We start from the raw sequence: 20,536 nt of genomic DNA on the forward strand, positions 1-20,536 counted from the left end.
GCTCTGCGTCTGTGAAGGGCATGTTGTGATTGGTTAGAACCCAGGATGCTTTTAGGAAGGCACTTGTGACCTTCTGTTGTTGGGTCAGGCCACGAAGGAGGATTCTACTGCCATGTGACCTTCTGTTGTTGGGTCAGGCCACGAAGGAGGATTCTACTGCCGTGTGACCTTCTGTTGTTGGGTCAGGCCACGAAGGAGGATTCTACTGCCGTGTGACCTTCTGTTGTTGGGTCAGGCCACGAAGGAGGATTCTACTGCCGTGTGACCTTCTGTTGTTGGGTCAGGCCACGAAGGAGGATTCTACTGCCGTGTGACCTTCTGTTGTTGGGTCAGGCCACGAAGGAGGATTCTACTGCCGTGTGACCTTCTGTTGTTGGGTCTGGCCACGAAGGAGGATTCTACTGCCGTGTGACCTTCTGTTGTTGGGTCAGGCCACGAAGGAGGATTCTACTGCCGTGTGACCTTCTGTTGTAGGGTCAGGCCACGAAGGAGGATTCTACTGCCGTGTGACCTTCTGTTGTTGGGTCAGGCCACGAAGGAGGATTCTACTGCCGTGTGACCTTCTGTTGTTGGGTCAGGCCACGAAGGAGGATTCTACTGCCGTGTGACCTTCTGTTGTTGGGTCAGGCCACGAAGGAGGATTCTACTGCCGTGTGACCTTCTGTTGTTGGGTCAGGCCTCGAAGGAGGATTCTACTGCCGTGTTTGTAGCTTGTAGTTAAGGATTACATTTTTCTGCGTCTGGCCTCTGTCTGGGGCGGGAAGGCCTCTGTCTGGGGCGGGAAGGCCTCTGTCTGGGGCGGGAAGTCCTCTGTCTGGGGCGGGAAGGCCTCTGTCTGGGGCGGGAAGGCCTCTGTCTGGGGCGGGAAGTCCACTGTCTGGGGCGGGAAGTCCTCTGTCTGGGGCGGGAAGTCCACTGTCTGGGGCGGGAAGTCCACTGTCTGGGGCGGGAAGGCCTCTGTCTGGGGCGGGAAGTCCTCTGTCTGGGGCGGGAAGGCCTCTGTCTGGGGCGGGAAGGCCACTGTCTGGGGCGGGAAGGCCACTGTCTGGGGCGGGAAGGCCTCTGTCTGGGGCGGGAAGGCCTCTGTCTGGGGCGGGAAGGCCTCTGTCTGGGGCGGGAAGTCCTCTGTCTGGGGCGGGAAGGCCTCTGTCTGGGGCGGGAAGGCCTCTGTCTGGGGCGGGAAGGCCACTTTGAAAGTACCATGCTTAGATTCATAATGCCGTCTGAGATTGAATTATTTGCAAACAGTGACATTTTCAATGCAAACATGAACTTAATAAGATCAAAATTATTTTATTGTAACTGAATGTATTATGTACTAATCAAAAGTGTTAAACTGTTGTTAAATGTGTAGTGTAGGCCTATTCATTGTGCTAATATGATATGCTAATTATGTTCTGGCCCACCGACTTTAACTCAGAAAATAAATTGTCCCGAAGCCAAACCTAGTTGACGAACCCTGTTTTATACTATACCATGGCCTTTACTGGCCAAAGGTTAAACTGCTGTTATGTTTCTGATATACTATGGTGTTGTGTCACTAGACTTTGACCAGATATTATTGCATCCAAAGATCAACTGTACCTGGAACACAGATACAGAGCCACTTGTCATCAGGAAGGTGCTCTCTCAGCACAACGGAAAATATCTCAATGACTTGACATGTTCTGGTTGTGAATTCAGGCTACAAGGTAAGAATCTTCCCAGGGATTATTGTAAAGTGTTTAGATAAATTAACTGTATGGTGTAATTTTAGTATAGTGAATGAAAGTAAAACACTCAGATCTAACAGTCCATTTCACCTGGGACAGCTACGTGACAGTTCAATCATACAAAATGGCGCTAACTGGGAGTAGGCAAGTCAATTTCAATAACATATTGTTCATATATCGTATTATACGATTCGTATATCGTGGTTATTTTACAATTTGTCAAAATGTTAATGTATCATAGTTGTAAATCATCTTTCAGAATATCAGAACATTTGTTGTTTTCTAAATGACAATGAGCTCCTGCTTCCTGTGTAGTTTGGTATGAAACCACTGAACAGACTTTACATTGTTATTATGAACTGAATTCAGTAACAGCAGAATAATATCAGACCTGTTGAACAAAGCAACACACTAGAATGAGAGACATTATTAAAAGACAAAGTGAGACATTATTATTATTTATATTACTCTTATTATATTGGTATTATTATTATTAGTTATCTATTAATTAAATCACCTGACTGTTTGGATATATCTGTTAGTAAATGTTTTATTTCTAAGAGATAATTAATAAAATAGAACAATTGACCTTCAATAATTAATTGTCACTGTGTTAACCACAACCAACATGCTGGATCTCTGTTTAGGGGTCAGTGCTCTAAAATGAGTCTCTCTGGGGAGAGAGAGGAGGAAGGCCCTGCCTCTAAAAGGAATGTCTCTGGGGAACATGGCACCAAATCTAAGAGGTGAGATGACAATTTTTTAAAGATTTAATGAAGAGTTTATATCCAAAACACTATATCCACCATCTTTTCACATTTGTGTTTTTTCATCAGAAATGAAGGCTTATGGCTGTGTAAAATATTATTGTTCTAAGATTTTAAATGTATAGATGTTAGCGTTTTACTGAGAACATCACAGCTTGATGAAACAAATGTTGTTTCATTCTCTAGATTCTCCCATTTCATTTGCGCTATAGAGCCCCACTCATAATACCCATAACACCTAGCGGTCAAACAGGGAAATGGTTCCAATAGTTTTATAGAGCCCCACAGTGGAGGTGTCATAATACCCATAACACCTAGCGGTCAAACCGGGAAATGGTTCCAATAGTTTTATAGAGCCCCACAGTGGAGGTGTCATAATACCCATAACACCTAGCAGTTAAACAGGGAAATGGTTTCCAATAAAAAACATGAGCTGGCGCACACCCATATTTATTTATGTGGAGGTTCTGACTAACGGCTAATAAACTATAAGCTATAAAACATAAATAGAGTCCCACACTCCATATATAAACTCCATATATAAACTCCATATATAAACTCCCAGTAATTTATTGGGTAAATAACCAACGTTTCGGCATCACTGTGTCTTCTTCGGGGTGATGTCATGAATACTTGAACCAGGTTATGTAGACAAACAGTGGAATTAGTGCAACCAATGACAATAGTGAGGGGTGTGTCATAATTATTAAGTTAATTAGAATGAACTAATGAAACTGTTAACAAAACAATAGTTTATGGCATATTGAATATATTAGGCTGTTGTTATCACATGGAAACATAATTGAATATTTTACATAACATTAGCATCAACATACATTATTGTTTAATTCCACATATTTAATTGTTCCCTATTTAATGTAATGTTTTGGTTCAACCTTAATGCATAATAAACATCATCACCAGGGGAACATATTGGATCTGATAAGATGTAGAAAGAATATATACATTTACAAGAGAGAATTGTTCATAAGAAGGTCCTGAGATCAACGTCAATATTCAGACCACTAGGGGTCAATGTTTTTAGACAGGATATCCAGTAAGCCTCTCTTTGTAGAAGTAGGATCTTCATGTTACCTCCTCTCCTTGGTGGAGCAACATGCTCAATGCCTGTGTATTTGAGGGAGGAGATGGGATGCTTCAACAAAGTGAGCTGCTATTGGATAGTCAATGTTCTTACACCTGATTGAGCTGTGGTGTTCAGCTATGTGTTGTTTTAATTGTCTTTTCGTTTGTCCTACGTAGGCTTTTCCACATGAACAGGTGATGAGATAGATTACTCCCTTGGTCTTGCATGAGATGATCCCCTAACAGGGATGTTTCTACCTGTATGTGGGTGTCTGAAGAAGGATGTTTTTGTAGTGCTATTGCACTGTGTGCATGAGCCACATTTGTAGTTCCCATTTGGAATGGGTGTCTGAGTGTCTGAGTGGCTCAGGGGGCAGGTCAGATCTCACCAAGATATCTCCTATAGTGTCTGAGTGGCTCAGGGGGCAGGTCAGATCTCACCAAACTATCTCCTATAGTGTCTGAGTGGCTCAGGGGGCAGGTCAGATCTCACCAAACTATCTCCTATAGTGTCTGAGTGGCTCAGGGGGCAGGTCAGATCTCACCAAACTATCTCCTATAGTGTCTGAGTGGCTCAGGGGGCAGGTCAGATCTCACCAAACTATCTCCTATAGTGTCTGAGTGGCTCAGGGGGCAGGTCAGATCTCACCAAGATATCTCCTATAGTGTCTGAGTGGCTCAGGGGGCAGGTCAGACCTCACCAAACTATTTCCTATAGTGTCTGAGTGGCTCAGGGGGCAGGTCAGATCTCACCAAGCTATCTCCTATAGTGTCTGAGTGGCTCAGGGGGCAGGATAGATCTCACCAAACTATCTCCTATAGTGTCTGAGTGGCTCAGGGAGCAGGTCAGATCTCACCAAACTATCTCCTATAGTGTCTGAGTGGCTCAGGGAGCAGGTCAGATCTCACCAAACTATCTCCTATAGTGTCTGAGTGGCTCAGGGGGCAGGTCAGATCTCACCAAACTATCTCCTATAGTGTCTGAGTGGCTCAGGGAGCAGGTCAGATCTCACCAAGATATCTCCTATAGTGTCTGAGTGGCTCAGGGGGCAGGTCAGATCTCACCAAGATATCTCCTATAGTGTCTGAGTGGCTCAGGAGGCAGGTCAGATCTCACCAAACTATCTCCTATAGTGTCTGAGTGGCTCAGGGGGCAGGTCAGATCTCACCAAACTATCTCCTATAGTGTCTGAGTGGCTCAGGAGGCAGGTCAGACCTCACCAAACTATCTCCTATAGTGTCTGAGTGGCTCAGGGAGCAGGTCAGATCTCACCAAACTATCTCCTATAGTGTCTGAGTGGCTCAGGGGACAGGTCAGATCTCACCAAACTATCTCCTATATTGCGACAACGCTTACAGACCACCAGTGGGGGTTCCTTGAAGAGGTGTGCTGTTGTTTTGTCTGATTGCAGAATATGCCGGTGCTTTTTCAGGATTGCTTTCAGTTATTCCCAATACTTGGTGTACTTGGTGCAAAAGACGGTAGAAACACTTAAAATAAGGGATGTGTTTCATGTAGGTACATTTTGTCATCAAAGTCTGTCATTCTCTGGTTTTCCCAGAATTGGACCACACACCCTTTCCACTGAATTGTCTGGCTAGTGATTGCTTTGCAATGCTTGCAGTTTGCCACTGATTCCTTCCAAACCACTCATTGCTAGCTAAGATTTTGAACGTATGATGTTGACATGATCAGTCCAATCAAAGCTACGGTAGATATAACGTGATGTTCATTTTATCTGTGGCCAATGACCTTGAGCCTTTTGGATGGGCACTTCTAATGTAACTCTATGGCAGCACCCAATGGGCTTGAATTCTCCAGCTCTCCCTGTAGATTTAGTGGTGACGTAGTGTCTCCATGAGTGACAGAACACTGAGCCAATCAAGTCGCAACTACAGAACATTACCAACCCCTACACTCAGTATTTCCAGCTGCCTTCCCCCTCCACCACAGAAAGCACTGAGCTGGGCTGAAACACCTGCATGTTGGAGCTGCTTTACTCAAGAAAACAAAAAAGAGACCATGTTTGTCTACGGCTTTATTATAATTTGTTTTTACATTGTTTGCAAACGAATACATGACACGTATTAATGCCAAAATAACATGCAAATTGGTTAACAACAAAAAAGCAAAACAGGTAGGGCTCTGCGGTTGATACAAGATGGCATTCAGACGTCTTTGTCCTTCGTCTTGTCGTGTCCCATGTATATAGCTTATTATATATTTTTCTTCACATATCTTTTTTTATATTATAAAATACTCTCCTGCAACCCGCCTCACCCAATGTGGTGTGGATCAGCTTTTTTCTAAAGTATTTTTCTTTACCTCTGAACAGAAATCCCCCAACAGATGCTAGCCAGCTAACTAGCTACTAGCTAGTAGTCAGCTAACCACTGCTAGCGGTCATCAGCTACCTTTAGCTCGGAAAGCGCTCACCAGTTTGTACAACGCGATTCAAACCAGAACATACCGGACCTATTTTTCACTCTGAACCTTTTTCACCTGGATCATCGCAGCTATCTAGCTGCTATTCGAGTGTCTACTCCTGGCTAACGTCTCTGTCACGAAGCAAGCACCAAATAGCCTGGAGCTAGCCCATGCTAGGCCCATCTCCCGGCTAGCTGAAGAGGTCCATCAGCCACTCCTGGGCTACAATACCTATTTTGCCAACTGGCCTGGACCCCTTTTACTGAACCCCGCCGATCCTTCACAACTGGAATACCGACGTAATCTGCTCGAGGTAGTTACTCAACTTGCTCCTACGTCCCCGGAATGCCCATCTGCTAGCCTCGGACAATTTCTCGGGCCACTATTCCTATTTTGCCTAACGGCCTGGGCCCCTTTTACTACACGAAGCCCTGCTTATCCATCACAACTGGAATACCAACGTAATCTGCCCAAGGGTTTATTTCCAACAGGCCCCTCCGTCGCGACTTCCCCTGAACGCCCATCTGCTAGCCTGCTGCAGCGGCCCGCTAGCTGTCTAGAGCATATTGGACTGCTAGCTGAATAGATCCATTTGACCACTCTGCTACACGGAACCCTACTAATCCATAACGACTGGTCTATCGACGGAACCGCACGAGGAGGCTAAAACAGACTTTCCTCCGTCGCGACGTCCCTCTAAGGCCCTTCTGCTAGCGTACTAGCCCCGGCCTGCTATCTGTCTGAATCGCCGTGTCTCCAGCCCAACCACTCACTGGACCCCTATGATCACTCGGCTACGCATGCCTCTCGCTAATGTCAATATGCCTTGTCCATCACTGTTCTGGTTGGTGATTATTGTTTTATTTCAATGTAGAGCATCTAGCCCTGCTCAATATGCCTCAACCAAATATTTAGTTCCACCTCCCACATATGCGATGACATCACCTGGTTTAAATGTTTCTAGAGACAATATCTCTCTCATCATCTCTCACTGCCTAGGTTTACGCCCTATGTCAGGGGTGTCAAACTCATTCCACGGAGGGCCTAGTGTCTGCAGGTTTTTGGTTTTTCCTTTCAATAAAGCCCTAGACAACCAGGTGTGGGGAGTTCCTAACTAATTAGTGATGTTAATTCATCAATCAAGTACAAGGGAGGAGCGAAAACCCGCAGACACTCGGCCCCCCGTGGAATGAGTTTGACACCTGTGCCCTATGTGCTCACATCCTACCATACCTTTGTCTGTACATTATGCCTTGAATCTTTTCTATCGCGCCCAGAAACCTGCTACTTTTACTCTCTGTTCCGAACGTACTAGACGACCAGTTCTTATAGCCTTTAGCCGTACCCTTATCCTACTCCTCCTCTGTTCCTCTGGTAGAGGTTAATCCAGGCCCTGCAGTGCCTAGCTCCACTCCTATTCCCCAGGTGCTCTCATTTGTTGACTTCTGTAAGCGTAAAAGCCTTGGTTTCAAGCATTTTAACATTAGAAGCCTCCTCCCTAAGTTTGTTTTATTCACTGTTTTAGCACACTCTGCCAACCCAGATGTCTTAGTCGTGTCTGAATCCTGGCTTAGGAAGACCACCAAAACCCCTGAAATTTCCATCCATAACTATAACATTTTCCGCCAAGATAGAACTGCCAAAGGGGGCAGAGTTGCAATCTACTGCAGAGATAGCCTGCAGAGCTCTGTCTTACTATCCAGGTCTGTACACAATCAATTCAAGCTTCTACTTTTAAAAATCCACCTTTCCAGAAACAAGTCTCTCACCATTGCTATAGACCACCCTCTGCCCCCAGCTGTGCCCTGGACACCATATGTGAATTGATTGCCCCCATATATCTTCAGAGCTCTTGCTGCTAGGTGACCTAAACTGGGACATGCTTAATTATTAACACCCCCGCCATCCTACAATCTAAACTTGATGCCCTCAATCTCACACAAATTATCAATGAACCTACCAGGTACAACACCAAATCCGTAAACACGGCACCCTCATAGATATCATCCTAACCAACTTGCCCTCCAAATACACCTCTGCTGTTTTCAAACAAGATCTCAGCAATCACTGCCTCATTGCCTGCATCCGTAATGGGTCTGCGGTCAAACGACCACCCCTCATCACTGTCAAACGCTCCCTAAAAATACTTCAGCGAGCAGGCCTTTCTAATCGACCTGGCCGGGGTATCCTGGAATGATATTGACCTCATCCTGCCAGTCGAGGATGCCTGGTTATTCTTTAAAAGCGCCTTCCTCACCATCTTAAATAAGCATGATCCAGTCAAAAAATGTAGAACCAGGGACAGATAATGCCCTTGGTTCACTCCAGACCTGACTGCCCTTGACCAGCACAAAACATCCTGTGGCTTGCATTAGCATCGAATAGCCCTCGTGATATGCAACTTTTCAGGGAAGTTAGGAACCAATATACACAGGCAGTTAGGAAAGCTAAGGCTAGCTTTATCAAACAGAAATTTGCATCCTGTAGTACAAACTCAAAAAAGTTCTGGGACACTGTAAAGTCCATGGAGAATAAGAGCACCTCCTCCCAGCTGCCCACTCTACTGAGGCTAGGAAACACTGTCACCACTGATAAATCCACTATAATTGAGAAATTCAATAAGCATTTTTCTTCGGCTAGCCATGCTTTCCACATGGCTAACCCTACCCCGGTCACTTGCCCGGCACCCCCCACAGCAACTCGCACAAGCCTCTCCCATTTCTCCTTCACCCAAATCCAGTCAGCTGATGTTCTGAAAGAGCTGCAAAATCTGGAACCCTACAAATGAGCCGGGCTAGACAGTCTGGACCCTCTCTTTCTAAAATGTTGCAACCCCTATTACTAGCCTGTTGAACCTCTCTTTCGTGTCATCTGAGATCCCCAAAGATTGGAAAGCTGCCGCGATCATCCCCCTCTTCACAGGGGGAGACAATCTAGACCCAAACTGCTACAGACCTATATCTATCCTACCCTGCCTTTCTAAGGTCTTCGAGAGCCAAGCTAACAAACAGATTACCGACTATTTCGAATCCCACCGTAACTTCTTCACTATGCAGTGGGTGCACCTCAGCCACGCTCAAGGTCCCAAATGATATCATAACCATCGATAAGAGACATTACAGTGCAGCCGTATTCATCGACCTGGCCAAGGCTTTCGACTCTGTCAATCACCACATTCATATCGGCAGACTATACAGCCTTTGATTCTCAAATGACTGCCTCGCCTGGTTCACAAACTACTTCTCTGATAGAGTTCTGTGTGTCAAATCGGGGGGGCTGTTGTCTGGACCTCTGGCAGTCTCTATGGGGGTGCCACAGGGTCCAATTCTCGGGCCGACTCTCTTCTCTGTATACATCAATGATGTCACATACATCAATGATGTCACTCTTGCTGCAGGTGATTCTCTGATCCACCTCTACGCAGATGACACCATTCTGTATACTTCTGGCCCTTCTATGGACACTGTTAACTTCTTAGCGCTAGGGGCCAGTTTTTTTTTTTTTAAATAACGTGCCCAACGTAAATAGACATTTTCTCTGGCCCAGATCATAGAATATGCATATAATTTACAGATTAGGATAGAAAACACTCCAAAGTTTCCAAAACTGTAAAAATATTGTCTGTGAGTATAATAATACTTATTATGCATGCGAAAACCTGAGAAAAAAATTGAATGTGTGTTTCCTGTCCCGTCTATCCTCCATTTAAAGGGGTATCAACCAGATTCCTTTTCCAATGGCTTCCTCAGGCTGTGACCAGGCTTTAGACATAGTTTCAGGCTTTTATTTTGAAAAATGAACGATCTTTCAAAAGTAGTCCGGTGTCCTCTGAATGTTTCCTGCGTGCGAGAGAGGGACACCCCATTTTCCTTTTGTCTCTTAATGAATAGGTAATGGTCCGGTTGAAATATTATCGATTATGTTTGTTAAAAACAACCTGAGGATTGATTATAAAAAACATTTGACATGTTTCTACGACCATTATGGATACTTTTTGGAATTTGTCGAACGGAACACGGCTTTGGTTTTCTGAACATAATGCGCAACCCAAATGGAGTTTTTTTGTGATAAAAGTAATATTTATCGAACAAAAATAACATTTGTTGTGTAACTGGGAGTCTCGTGAGTGGAAACATCCGAAGATTATCAAAGGTAAGCGATTAATTGTATTGCTTTTCTGACTTTCGTGACCTTGCTAATTTGGGGCTAGCTGTTGTAGCATTGAAAGCTACACTCACAAAAGCTTGGATTTCTTTCGCTGTAAAATATATTTTCAAAATCTGACACGATAGGTGGATTAACAACAAGCTAAGCTGTGTTTTGGTATATTTCACTTGTAATTGCATGATTATAAATATTTTTAGTAATATTTTTCCATTTGGCGCCCTGCAATTCTAGTGGTTGTTCAGGAAAGTGATCCCGTAAAAGAGAACCGTAGCGCAGAGAGGTTACACTGTGTTGACTAACCTCCAGACGAGCTTCAATGCCATACAACTCTCCTTCTGTTGCCTCCAACTGCTCTTAAATGCAAGTAAAACTAAATGCATGCTCTTCAACCGATCGCTGCCCGCACCTGCCTGCCGTCCAGCATCACTACTCTGGAAGGTTCTGACTTAGAATATGTGGACAACTACAAATACCTAGGTGTCTGGTTAGACTGTAAACTCTCCTTCCAGACTGACATTAACTTCTTATGGCTGCAGGGGCAGTATTGAGTAGCTTGGATGAAAGGTGCACAGAGGTGCCCATAGTAAACTGCCTGCTCCTCAGTCCCAGTTGCTAATATATGCATATTATTATTCATAGTGGATAGAAAACACCCTGAAGTTTCTAAAACTGTTTGAATTATGTCTGTGAGTATAACAGAACTCATATGGCAGGCAAAAACCTGAGAAGTTGAATCCTGTTTGAATTTTTTCTGAGGTGGCAGATTTTCAACCAAGCTCTCATTGAAATTACAGCGAGATATTGATGAGTTTTCACTTCCTACGGCTTCCACTAGATGTCAACAGTCAATAGAACTTTGTCTGATGACTCTAATGTGAAGGGGGGCCGAAGGAGACAGAAATTAGTCACCACTGCCATGAGCCGACCATGCTTTCACATGCACGTTCACATGAGGAGGACCTCCGTTCCACCGCTCTTCTGAAGTCAATCTAATTCTCCGGTTGGAACGTTATTCAAGATGTATATTAACAACATTCTAAAGACTGATTCAGTACATCGTTTGACATGTTTCTACTGACTGTTACGGAACTTTTGGACATTTCGTCACGTTATAGTGGACGCGCTTTGTGACTTTGGAATTGTTTACCAAACGTGCTAACCAAAGTAGTTAATTGGACATAAATAACGGACATTATCGAACAAATCAAGCATTTATTGTGGACCTGGGATTCCTAGGACTGCATTCTGATGAAGTTCATCAAAGGTAAGGAAACATTTATCATGTATTTTTCTGGTTTCTGTTGACCCCAACATGGCGGCTAATTTGGCTATTGTTCTGAGCTCCGTCTCAGATTATTGCATGATTTGCTTTGAACTTTGAAGTTTTTTGGAAATCTGACACAGCGGTTGCATTAAGGAGAGGTATATCTATAATTCCCTGTGTATAACTTGTATTATCATCTACATTTATGATGAGTATTTCTGTTGAAACAATGTGGCTATGCAAAATCACTTGATGTTTTCGGAACTAGTGAATGTAACGCGCCAATGTAAACTCAGATTTTTTGTTATAAATATGAACTTTATCAAACAAAACATGCATGTATTGTGTAATATGAAGTCCTATGAGTGTCATCCGATGAAGATAATCAAAGGTTAGTGATTCATTTTATCTCTATTTCTGCTTTTTCTGACTGCTATCTTTTTCCTTATTATTGACCAGGTCGCAGTTGTAACAACTTGTTCTGAACTAGCCTACCTGATTAAATAAAGGTGAAATAAAATTTACAAAAATTAAAAACCTTCCTTGAATAACACGTTGCCACTGATCCAAAGCAATTACATTTGGCACAGGAACGACTGACTGGCTGCATGTTTCTATTCTCCAGAGACCTGCTGGTACCTCTTACAGCCCATGAGGTTATTATACCTGCTGGTACCTCTTACAGCCCATGAGGTTATTATACCTGCTGGTACCTCTTACAGCCCATGAGGTTATTATACCTGCTGGTACCTCTTACAGCCCATGAGGTTATTATACCTGCTGGTACCTCTTACAGCCCATGAGGTTATTATACCTGCTGGTACCTCTTACAGCCCATGAGGTTATTATACCTGCTGGTACCTCTTACAGCCCATGAGGTTATTATACCTGCTGGTACCTCTTACAGCCCATGAGGTTATTATACCTGCTGGTACCTCTTACAGCCCATGAGGTTATTATACCTGCTGGTACCTCTTACAGCCCATGAGGTTATTATACCTGCTGGTACCTCTTACAGCCCATGAGGTTATTATACCTGCTGGTACCTCTTACAGCCCATGAGGTTATTATACCTGCTGGTACCTCTTACAGCCCATGAGGTTATTATACCTGCTGGTACCTCTTACAGCCCATGAGGTTATTATACCTGCTGGTACCTCTTACAGCCCATGAGGTTATTATACCTGCTGGTACCTCTTACAGCCCATGAGGTTATTATACCTGCTGGTACCTCTTACAGCCCATGAGGTTATTATACCTGCTGGTACCTCTTACAGCCCATGAGGTTATTATACCTGCTGGTACCTCTTACAGCCCATGAGGTTATTATACCTGCTGGTACCTCTTACAGCCCATGAGGTTATTATACCTGCTGGTACCTCTTACAGCCCATGAGGTTATTATACCTGCTGGTACCTCTTACAGCCCATGAGGTTATTATACCTGCTGGTACCTCTTACAGCCCATGAGGTTATTATACCTGCTGGTACCTCTTACAGCCCATGAGGTTATTATACCTGCTGGTACCTCTTACAGCCCATGAGGTTATTATACCTGCTGGTACCTCTTACAGCCCATGAGGTTATTATACCTGCTGGTACCTCTTACAGCCCATGAGGTTATTATACCTGCTGGTACCTCTTACAGCCCATGAGGTTATTATACCTGCTGGTACCTCTTACAGCCCATGAGGTTATTATACCTGCTGGTACCTCTTACAGCCCATGAGGTTATTATACCTGCTGGTACCTCTTACAGCCCATGAGGTTATTATACCTGCTGGTACCTCTTACAGCCCATGAGGTTATTATACCTGCTGGTACCTCTTACAGCCCATGAGGTTATTATACCTGCTGGTACCTCTTACAGCCCATGAGGTTATTATACCTGCTGGTACCTCTTACAGCCCATGAGGTTATTATACCTGCTGGTACCTCTTACAGCCCATGAGGTTATTATACCTGCTGGTACCTCTTACAGGCCATGAGGTTATTATACCTGCTGGTACCTCTTACAGCCCATGAGGTTATTATACCTGCTGGTACCTCTTACAGCCCATGAGGTTATTATACCTGCTGGTACCTCTTACAGCCCATGAGGTTAGTATACCTGCTGGTACCTCTTACAGCCCATGAGGTTATTATACCTGCTGGTACCTCTTACAGCCCATGAGGTTATTATACCTGCTGGTACCTCTTACAGCCCATGAGGTTAGTATACCTGCTGGTACCTCTTACAGCCCATGAGGTTAGTATACCTGCTGGTACCTCTTACAGCCCATGAGGTTATTATACCTGCTGGTACCTCTTACAGCCCATGATATTATTATACCTGCTGGTACCTCTTACAGCCCATGAGGTTATTATACCTGCTGGTACCTCTTACAGCCCATGAGGTTATTATACCTGCTGGTACCTCTTACAGCCCATGAGGTTATTATACCTGCTGGTACCTCTTACAGCCCATGAGGTTATTATACCTGCTGGTACCTCTTACAGCCCATGAGGTTATTATACCTGCTGGTACCTCTTACAGCCCATGAGGTTATTATACCTGCTGGTACCTCTTACAGCCCATGAGGTTATTATACCTGCTGGTACCTCTTACAGCCCATGAGGTTATTATACCTGCTGGTACCTCTTACAGCCCATGAGGTTATTATACCTGCTGGTACCTCTTACAGCCCATGAGGTTATTATACCTGCTGGTACCTCTTACAGCCCATGATGTTATTATACCTGCTGGTACCTCTTACAGCCCATGAGGTTATTATACCTGCTGGTACCTCTTACAGCCCATGAGGTTATTATACCTGCTGGTACCTCTTACAGCCCATGATGTTATTATACCTGCTGGTACCTCTAACAGCCCATGAGGTTATAATACCTGCTGGTACCTCTTACAGCTGATGAGGTTATTATACCTGCTGGTACCTCTTACAGCCCATGAGGTTAGTATACCTGCTGGTACCTCTTACAGCCCATGAGGTTATTATACCTGCTGGTACCTCTTACAGCTGATGAGGTTATTATACCTGCTGGTACCTCTTACAGCCCATGAGGTTATTATACCTGCTGGTACCTCTTACAGCCCATGAGGTTATTAAACCTGCTGGTACCTCTTACAGCTGATGAGGTTATTATACCTGCTGGTACCTCTTACAGCCCATGAGGTTATTATACCTGCTGGTACCTCTTACAGCCCATGAGGTTATTATACCTGCTGGTACCTCTTACAGCCCATGAGGTTATTATACCTGCTGGTACCTCTTACAGCCCATGAGGTTAGTATACCTGCTGGTACCTCTTACAGCCCATGAGGTTATTATACCTGCTGGTACCTCTTACAGCCCATGAGGTTAGTATACCTGCTGGTACCTCTTACAGCCCATGAGGTTATTATACCTGCTGGTACCTCTTACAGCCCATGAGGTTATTATACCTGCTGGTACCTCTTACAGCCCATGAGGTTATTATACCTGCTGGTACCTCTTACAGCCCATGAGGTTATTATACCTGCTGGTACCTCTTACAGCCCATGAGGTTATTGTACCTGCTGGTACCTCTTACAGCCCATGAGGTTATTATACCTGCTGGTACCTCTTACAGCCCATGAGGTTATTATACCTGCTGGTACCTCTTACAGCCCATGAGGTTATTATACCTGCTGGTACCTCTTACAGCCCATGAGGTTATTATACCTGCTGGTACCTCTTACAGCCCATGAGGTTATTATACTTGCTGGTACCTCTTACAGCTGATGAGGTCCTAAATATCTGCCACTAGATAGGACACAATATTACTAATGTAACCCACTGTAAAGACTGGGTTTAGTTGATTGTGTTGCACTGCTCATGTCCGCATTCTGGAACTTTCCGCGTCCCCGTACAGAACTGTTTGCGTCCACGTACGGTGTGGCGCCAAGGATATTGTCCAGTTCCACTCAGAGTGGGCTGAGGTGATCTTGGGGAATAACGACGGAGTTCACTACAGTGTTGAGACACCGAAGTTTATTGTTCAATTTTCTTTTTTCTTTACGGTCAGGGACAGTATGAGTGTAGTCAGATCCTTTTCACTCTCTATCCTTGTTTCATTTTGTGGTTCACCGGATTCATCATCGAGGCGAGGGACTGACGAATGACCTGCTAAATAGCCAAGCTAGTCAGTACAGCTTGTTAACCTATCCACTCTACCAGCAGCATCCTCATTTATCCTAGCTACCACTACATCATCACCAGCTGCCTGCATTTCTTGTGGACCAATGGAGCTCCCTAGTTGTTTCTTCCACATGTTAAATCCATTGGAGGGTTACTACTACTACTAGCACAGATCAAACGTTAAGCATTATCTGGTCATGGTTAACCATATTTGTTTTCAGAAAAAGGTGTACAACCTAAACAAAACACATTTCCCTGTCCTCTTTTTCAAGATGTGGCTGATTTAAACAGCCAGAAGACATTTTTTAATTAAGAAATAACACTTTTCTTGACAACTTATTGTTTCTGAATGGCTGCTGGGTAATGTGATATGCATCGAAGTCTTTGTCTGTAGGCATCGATTCGAGAGAATGCTGCACAGTTTCACTGAGTTACAAACCAGATGGACAGGTCTAGCTCATTGATTTGTAGATCTGACGCAGTTGCTACCTCAGATTATGAGCCAAGCAGGTGTCACAAATTAGTTATGTAGTAGCCACAGAAGGCCACATGGAAGAGCAAGAGAGACGTAAACCCATAATGTTTTTTTGCCTTAAAAACCCTAAACCTAACAATCAATAAATGTATTTATAAAGCCCTTTTTACATCAGCAGATGTCACAAAGAGCTATACAGAAACTCTAACCCTTCGTATGACCTATTTTAGCCTTAACCCTTAACCCTAATTCTGGGGTAGGGTAGCCTAGAACACTTTTAGAAACTAATTTAGTACAAATATTATGTTACTAAATACAATTATAGTACTAAATAGCATTTAAATTATTTTGTTAATCAAAACCTGTCTAAGCATTTAGCTTTTTTAAATGTATTATTATATTTATTATTGCAAGGCAGAACACTTGATAAACAAGATACATTAGTTTAATTTTCAAATGTGGTTTGAACTGGTTTGAAATTGGCGTGGGATAGGTGGGGCAGGTTTGAGATCTAAGGAATTAACCAGAAAAATACACTTAATTTCTCAGCTGCCTCACCAATGTCTGTACGTGAATTAATACCTTTTAAATGCTAAATATTTCCAATAGATGGAAGCATAAGACCACGAAGTTATAGGCTACAAGCAGCATTATGATTGACATAAAATAGCATGCAACCACAGACTATATGTCCCATGATTTTCTAAAATGGTCACTCATTACTTTAGTTAGCTATATATCTTGTATTAGGGCTGTGTTGCTTTTGGGAGAGCAAAGAAATAGTGACTATAGCAGGTATTGAACCCTGGGTAAATAATCATTTGTCAGAACCTCAACCTCAGTATACATTCATTATAAAAAAAATCTTAATATCTGATATTGCGAGTAAACAACCTCGGAATAGAAAAGACAAGAGTGCGTCTTCCAGCCCACCAATAAATTACATAATTCAACCCTCCCGGTTAGTAAATTTACCTCAACATTTCTGAAAATGGATATATAGCGTTTTGGACCGAAACTCTTGTTTCCCCATCTGAGCTCAGAGTAGATGAGAGATGTAATGTTTGTCTCTGTTGTGTTGAAGACCAATCAAGCAGGAGAGACCAGCCTCCCCTGTACCCAGCTGTGTGTCCATGAAGAGTGACCAGTCTATGGGTCATCCTATAAGGTTTAGAGAGGGAGACTTTTCTACTGAACAAAGGTAAGAAGAACTCATGGGTCATGGTCAGTGAGTTAAACAACACTGTCTAAAGTCATTTCTCCTCTCCCATTTTCCCATTTTATTTTGGTTGTTTTCATAATCCATAGGCTAATTATTTTGTCAATTTTCATGTCCTGAAACAATATTAAACAAACACAACATTCCCTCCGTGTGTGTGTGTGTACTCCCTGGACGAAGAGATATAATCTCTATCCTGATAGCCTAGTCAGTTTTACCCCGACCTACATGTACATATTACCTCAATTACCTCAATTACCTCAACTACCTGGCAGACCTGCACATTGACATTGGCTATTTTGTAAATGACATCACCGAAGTCGAGGATCGGTAGGATGGTCAGTTTTACGAGGGTATGTTTGGCAGCATGAGTGAAGGAGGCTTTGTTGCGAAATAGGAAGCCGATTCTAGATTTAATTTTGGATTGGAGATGCTTAATGTGAGTCTGGAAGGAACGTTTACAGTCTAGTCAGGTATTTGTAGTTGTCCACATATTCTAAGTCAGAACCGTCCAGAGTAGTGATGTTGGACAGGCGGGCGGGTGCGGGCAGCGTTCGGTTGAAGAGCATGCATTTAGTTTTACTTGCATTTAAGAGCAGTTGGAGGCCACAGAAGGAGATTGAAATAGGACTATAGCCTACTGTATTATAATTTAATCAGGTCGGTTTTTATTTGAATCATCATTTCATACATAATTTTATACGTTGCACATTTCTATCAACTTTAAAGACTTTGGCAACTTTGTATTTGTAGTCAACTTTGTTCTGAAGTTATCGGTGGTCACAGAGAGACTAATAAACCATGTGATTCAATGTTTAGTTGAGATATTCTGTGTATAAGTGACGCGGGAAGGTAAAAAAGCATTTAACGACTCACTCAGCTGTTCTACTAGTTGTCTAGCGATGCACTTAGCTGTTCCACGTAATAACAATGGTTTTGGGAAACAGCTTAGATATTTAACGATGCTCCTACAAGGTTTTAATGGTGAACTTAGCTTAAGATGCTTTTGGGAAACCAGGCCCTGAATGAAAACATCTGCTAAATTAAAAAATACATGTTTTACATACAGGTCTTATATTACAGTATTTAATATTTAATTTGTCATTTGTACAGTTCTTTATTAAACGTGTAGTTCTTTGTTACATTTGACTGTGTAAAACCTAGCAGTAATACTGATTTCTCTGAGAGTGACGCAGATATATATTATTACTATGTAAAACCTAGCAGTACTACTGATTTCTCTGAGAGTGAGGCAGATATATATTATTACTGTGTAAAACCTAGCAGTGCTACTGATTTCTCTGAAAGTGAGGCAGATATATATTATTACTGTGTAAAACCTAGCAATACTACTGATTTCTCTGAAAGTGAGGCAGATATATATTATTACTGTGTTAAACCTAGCAGTACTACTGATTTCTCTGAGAGTGAGGCAGATATATATTATTACTGTGTAAAACCTAGCAGTACTACTGATTTCTCTGAGAGTGAGGCAGATATATATTATTACTGTGTAAAACCTAGCAGTACTACTGATTTCTCTGAGAGTGAGGCAGATATATATTATTACTGTGTAAAACCTAGCAGTACTACTGATTTCTCTGAAAGTGAGGCAGATATATATTATTACTGTGTTAAACCTAGCAGTACTACTGATTTCTCTGAGAGTGAGGCAGATATATAGCATTTTGCAAAAAAACATGATTATTTGTCCCTCTGAAATGAAACATCAAGTGATAGAGTTTTTTAACAAGCACATGTATAAATACATGTCTGTCATTGAACAACTCAATGCCATGATTAGATAGTGAAAAAAACACACCAATCTCTTTCAGAATGTCTTTAAACAATAACATGTAATTTACCAACATTTCTGAAAAGTGATATTTAGCGTTTTGGAATGAAACTCTTCTTATGTTTCCCCATCTGAGCTCAGAATAGATGAGAGATGTAATGTTTGTCTCTGTTGTGTTGAAGACCAATCAAGCAGGAGAGACCAGCCTCCCCTGTACCCAGCTGTGTGTCCATGAAGAGTGACCAGTCTATGGGTCTACCTATACTGTTTAGAAAGGGAGACATTTCTACTGAACAAAGGTAAGAAGAACTCATGGGTCATGGTCAGTGAGTTAAACAACACTGTCTCTAGTCATTTCTCCTCTCCCATTTTCCCATTTCTATTTGTTGTTTTCATAATCCATAGGCTAATCCTTTTGTCCATTTCCATAGTCCTAAAACAATATTAAACAAACACAACATTCTCTCCCTGTGTGTGTGTGTTTGTGGCTGTGGCTGTGTGTGTGTGTGCGTGTGTGTGTCTCTGTGTCTCTGTGTGTGTGTGTGCTCTCCCTGGATGAGGAGATGTAATCTCATGTTTTGTCCACAGAAACCAACAGGAGAGATCAGAGTCAGAGATTCTCAGTGGTCAGTCTTCCCAGAGTCATCAAACAGACCTGGCCTCCATATTCAGTGTATGTGGTCCTGTTATGTACATTTGTTTTTGTTTACCTCATGTAAAGTTGATCTGTCAATCATTAATTAATGTGTTAATGAGAAAGCATTTCTTCTCTTGCTTAACTTATTTACTTGATTTATTTCAGCTGCTTGAAGAGAATATTATCACATTTGTGAAGAATGAGCTGAAGATGTTCAAGAGGATTCTTAGTCCAGAACTCCCAGAAGGCTTTGAGAGTCAGAAGCAGGATAAGAAAGTGGTGGATGCTGAAGATGAGAAGCAGGAGAGCAGTGCCAGAGAGGGGGCTCTGAAGATCACACTGCACGTCCTGAGGAAAATGAACCAGAAGGAGCTTGCTGACACACTGGAGAAATGTAAGATCTGTCTGACTCATGTTGAATGGTGTTTTATAAAATTTAAAAGCTGTAGCTAAAGTACAGCTAAAGTAGCTGTGTAACTCAATGATATTGTAGCAGCCAACCTGTCTAGGATCAGCGTGGCGCTAGCGGCACCCCCCCCCCCCCCCCCCCACTGAAAAACCAGTGCCGCGAAATTCAAAAAAAATATTTTTTTAACCTGTTGGGGATGGGGGCGCTGTTTAGACTATTTATGCTAATTTGGCTAATTTTTTAAACGGCTTCCCACAAAATCCTTGATCGTACAATATGCATATTATTATTATTATTGGATAGAAAACAGTCTATAGTTTCTATAGGAGTTGAAATTTTGTCTCTAAGTGGAACAGAGCCCATTCTACAGCAATTTCCCTGACATGGAGTCAGATTTGAGAAATGTTGGCCACTTTTCTGA

At 42.8% G+C, this 20,536-nt stretch overlaps 1 protein-coding gene across 1 annotated transcript in view; it reads left to right on the forward strand.

Moving 5' to 3' along the window:
* The first annotated feature begins 1,596 nt into the window (after positions 1-1,596).
* LOC129868398 (NLR family CARD domain-containing protein 3-like) overlaps positions 1,597-20,536 on the forward strand; it is a 33,620-nt gene continuing 14,680 nt past the window's right edge. Inside the window, exons 1-6 of the mRNA XM_055942343.1 lie at positions 1,597-1,691; positions 2,360-2,458; positions 17,140-17,256; positions 19,252-19,368; positions 19,658-19,742; positions 19,872-20,100. Coding sequence (XP_055798318.1) covers positions 2,376-2,458; positions 17,140-17,256; positions 19,252-19,368; positions 19,658-19,742; positions 19,872-20,100 — 631 coding nt within the window. The 5' untranslated portion in view covers positions 1,597-1,691; positions 2,360-2,375. The remainder of the gene's footprint in view (positions 1,692-2,359; positions 2,459-17,139; positions 17,257-19,251; positions 19,369-19,657; positions 19,743-19,871; positions 20,101-20,536) is intronic.

The sequence above is a fragment of the Salvelinus fontinalis genome, chromosome 2 (genome assembly GCF_029448725.1).
Source record: "Salvelinus fontinalis isolate EN_2023a chromosome 2, ASM2944872v1, whole genome shotgun sequence".
NCBI lineage: Eukaryota > Metazoa > Chordata > Actinopteri > Salmoniformes > Salmonidae > Salvelinus > Salvelinus fontinalis.